This window comes from Apteryx rowi, unplaced genomic scaffold, assembly GCF_003343035.1.
Source record: "Apteryx rowi isolate R43461 unplaced genomic scaffold, aptRow1 scaffold_267, whole genome shotgun sequence".
Classification (NCBI taxonomy): Eukaryota; Metazoa; Chordata; class Aves; order Apterygiformes; family Apterygidae; genus Apteryx; species Apteryx rowi.
In genome coordinates, this window is record NW_020449052.1 from 222,394 (window position 1) to 225,103 (window position 2,710).

Below are 2,710 nucleotides of genomic sequence, written 5' to 3' on the forward strand. Positions count from 1 at the left end.
TCCCACAGCATTAGCCTGCTGCACATCAGAAAATGCCAGTCCTCACTTCCCTCCAGGTAGAGGCAATGTCATGCATAGCTGCTGAAATCAAAGCTGCAGCCTCACCTGGACACAACTACAGAGTTGGCAGGGAGAAGGCACACAGGTATTAAACACCTTGATATCACATAGTCGTCATAAAGAGGTGTCTGCAAAAAAGGGCAAAATAAAGTCCAACCATAGCTTCCTTCCCTCCCCACAAACTTTGCAAGCCACAGTAAAAATAATTACAAATGAAAGAAAACGAACAGAAAACCTTTCTCCTACAACTTACAACTAAAGCAGCAAGATATATGATGCTGCCTGTTAACACATGAAAGCCCCCAAAGGAAGCAGAATTCACATTAATAAAGTCTCCAAATGAATAGTCCATATCCACAGTGATTTTAATAGTACAGCTTCTGAATCTTACACTGTCATAGCTGACATTAAAAGACTGTAATTTCTTTATTAGCTACAAATATAAATTATATCTGGATTTTCTTTTTTTGAGAATAAAAAAGTACCATTCAATTTTCCAAAGTTAGGACCACGAGCAGAAAGATGATAGTCATGTGAAAGCAGTATACAGTACATAAACAGATAGTTTACATGCAACATTAAATGGTGAGTCATTAAAAATAAGACTCCTTCAAGACTGTTCAAACGATTGTCACTACCAATTGTACAAACATGCACTGTGTCTTCAGAGCCCTTTGAAATCAGCAAGTCTTGTTCCATAATTTCACTCATTCTCATTTTCATAAACAGAGTTTCCCAGAAACCTTTAATGTTCAGAAGATTTGTTTTTCTTCTTACATCATTTTAGTCTATTCTTTGTCTTCTCTGGTGAACTCTAAGCACTTCTTACTCTTCAGATTGCTATGGTGAACAATCCCTCCCTTTTCCTACATCACCTAAGTCGCTCAGGCACAGCAACCAGATTTTGTCCTTTTTGCTGGTTTGTAATCAGTAATGTCTACAGTTTGCGGTGATCCCTCAGCCTTCTGCCGTACAATTATTGGTACTACCATCTCAAAGACAGTTTCAAAGAGGTAGTCCACCTTATACCCTGTTTTGGCACTGGTCTCAAAGCACATTTTCTCAGCTGCTGGAACATCCTTCTCATCCAGCATTTTATATTTCAGTATCTTTTTATAGAGCGCAATCGCATCCTCCGCACGGACTTGTTTTCGCACCTTGATAGAGCCACAGCTGGCAAGGGACTTTTCAGGTCTATTTTCATCCTCTGTTTCGGGTGATAAAGCACAATCATCGGTGAGGTCAACTTTATTTCCAACAATAGCAAAAATGCAGTCAGCGCTTGCAGTGTCCGTCAGTGCCAAGAATCTGTCTTCCAGCTCCGTCAGGCTCTGGAGGCTGTTTACATCGTACGTGAGGATCACAGCAGCTGCTCCTCGGCAGTACATAGAGCCAAGGCCATGAAACTGCTCCCGTCCTGGCAAAGGTTTAAAAAAAAAAAAAAAAAAAGTTAGTGTACTGGAAGCCACGTTGTTAACTGAGTAAAAGAGTTTAAGAACTTTTAGGTGAGTTTCACGATTTGGATGCAGCATTCAAGGTGAAAATGCGGTATTAATACCATCTTCAGTTTTTCCTTCTGTTTTTCCTTAAGAGCGCAACAGTGCCACAGAACAGCTAAGCTCACTGGGTACTCAATTTTAGAGGAGGGAATCTGTAAAGATGAGTGACTGAGCAAGTGTGGCACAGCATTCACAGTTGGGGGGGGAAAGCATGTTATTTTATTTATGCCACATGAACAGCTACCCTGCTTGCATCAACAGATGGCCCATTCCACCTATCTAACCATTTACAAACAAAAATTAAGTTCCAGTGTTCCAAACTCAACTAGCATATTAGTTGTATAAATACAGTACACAATTTGTAAGTAAATCCAGTTCAGAAACCCTGGCTCAAAGTCAGTAACCCACTTCTTCCTAGGTTTTGAAGGATTTAGTAAGCAATTTATACTTAGAGTACATGTTCACAGTTCTCAGGGTACATTGGCTTTACAGGAAAGGAATTTTCTTCTTTAATAATGCCATATAAATCCTGCACTATTATGTGTCTGCCCCACCGTAAATACTTACACTTTTTTTTAAGAACATTAAACACACACAATATAGAACCCTAACTTCATTTTAACAGTAATTTATCTATTCATGAAGCTGTTCTGACCATCACACAACCACCAACAATTAATAATAAAACATTTCTTCCTGCTCATCATTCAGTGAATCTCTAACAGCACTTCCAGCAAAGCCTTAATGGTATCCTTAAAATTTGCTTCTTGGAAGACAAAATTTACCCTTCTTAAAGTTCTGGGAAGGAAACACTGCTCTTCAGTAGCTTCCAAGAGACCACGGGAAATGAGACAGAAGAAAGGCAAACAGTATTTTCCTCTCCCAAGGAGAACTGCAACTTACTCCAATCAGCAGCAATGTGTAGAATTTTGCTGTAGCATGTTCACTTTAATTCCCAAAACCCAACTGAGAAAAGATTAGGCACACTGGATTTCAGCTGGTCCTCAGAGTCAGCCTGAGATCACTACAGAACAGAATTGTGAATAAATGGGGAAGAGAGGGAAGAGGGAAGAGGGAAGAGGGAAGAGGGAAGAGGGAAGAGGGAAGAGGGAAGAGGGAAGAGGGAAGAGGGAAGAGGGAAGAGGGAAGAG

General features: G+C 40.2%; 1 protein-coding gene across 1 annotated transcript in view; it reads right to left on the bottom strand.

Annotated features, from left to right (window-relative positions):
• Positions 1 to 407: 407 nt before the first annotated feature.
• The window catches only part of RAB20 (RAB20, member RAS oncogene family), a 21,428-nt gene continuing 19,125 nt past the window's right edge, over positions 408 to 2,710 (bottom strand). Inside the window, exon 2 of the mRNA XM_026068030.1 lies at positions 408 to 1,477. Coding sequence (XP_025923815.1) covers positions 945 to 1,477 — 533 coding nt within the window. The 3' untranslated portion in view covers positions 408 to 944. The remainder of the gene's footprint in view (positions 1,478 to 2,710) is intronic.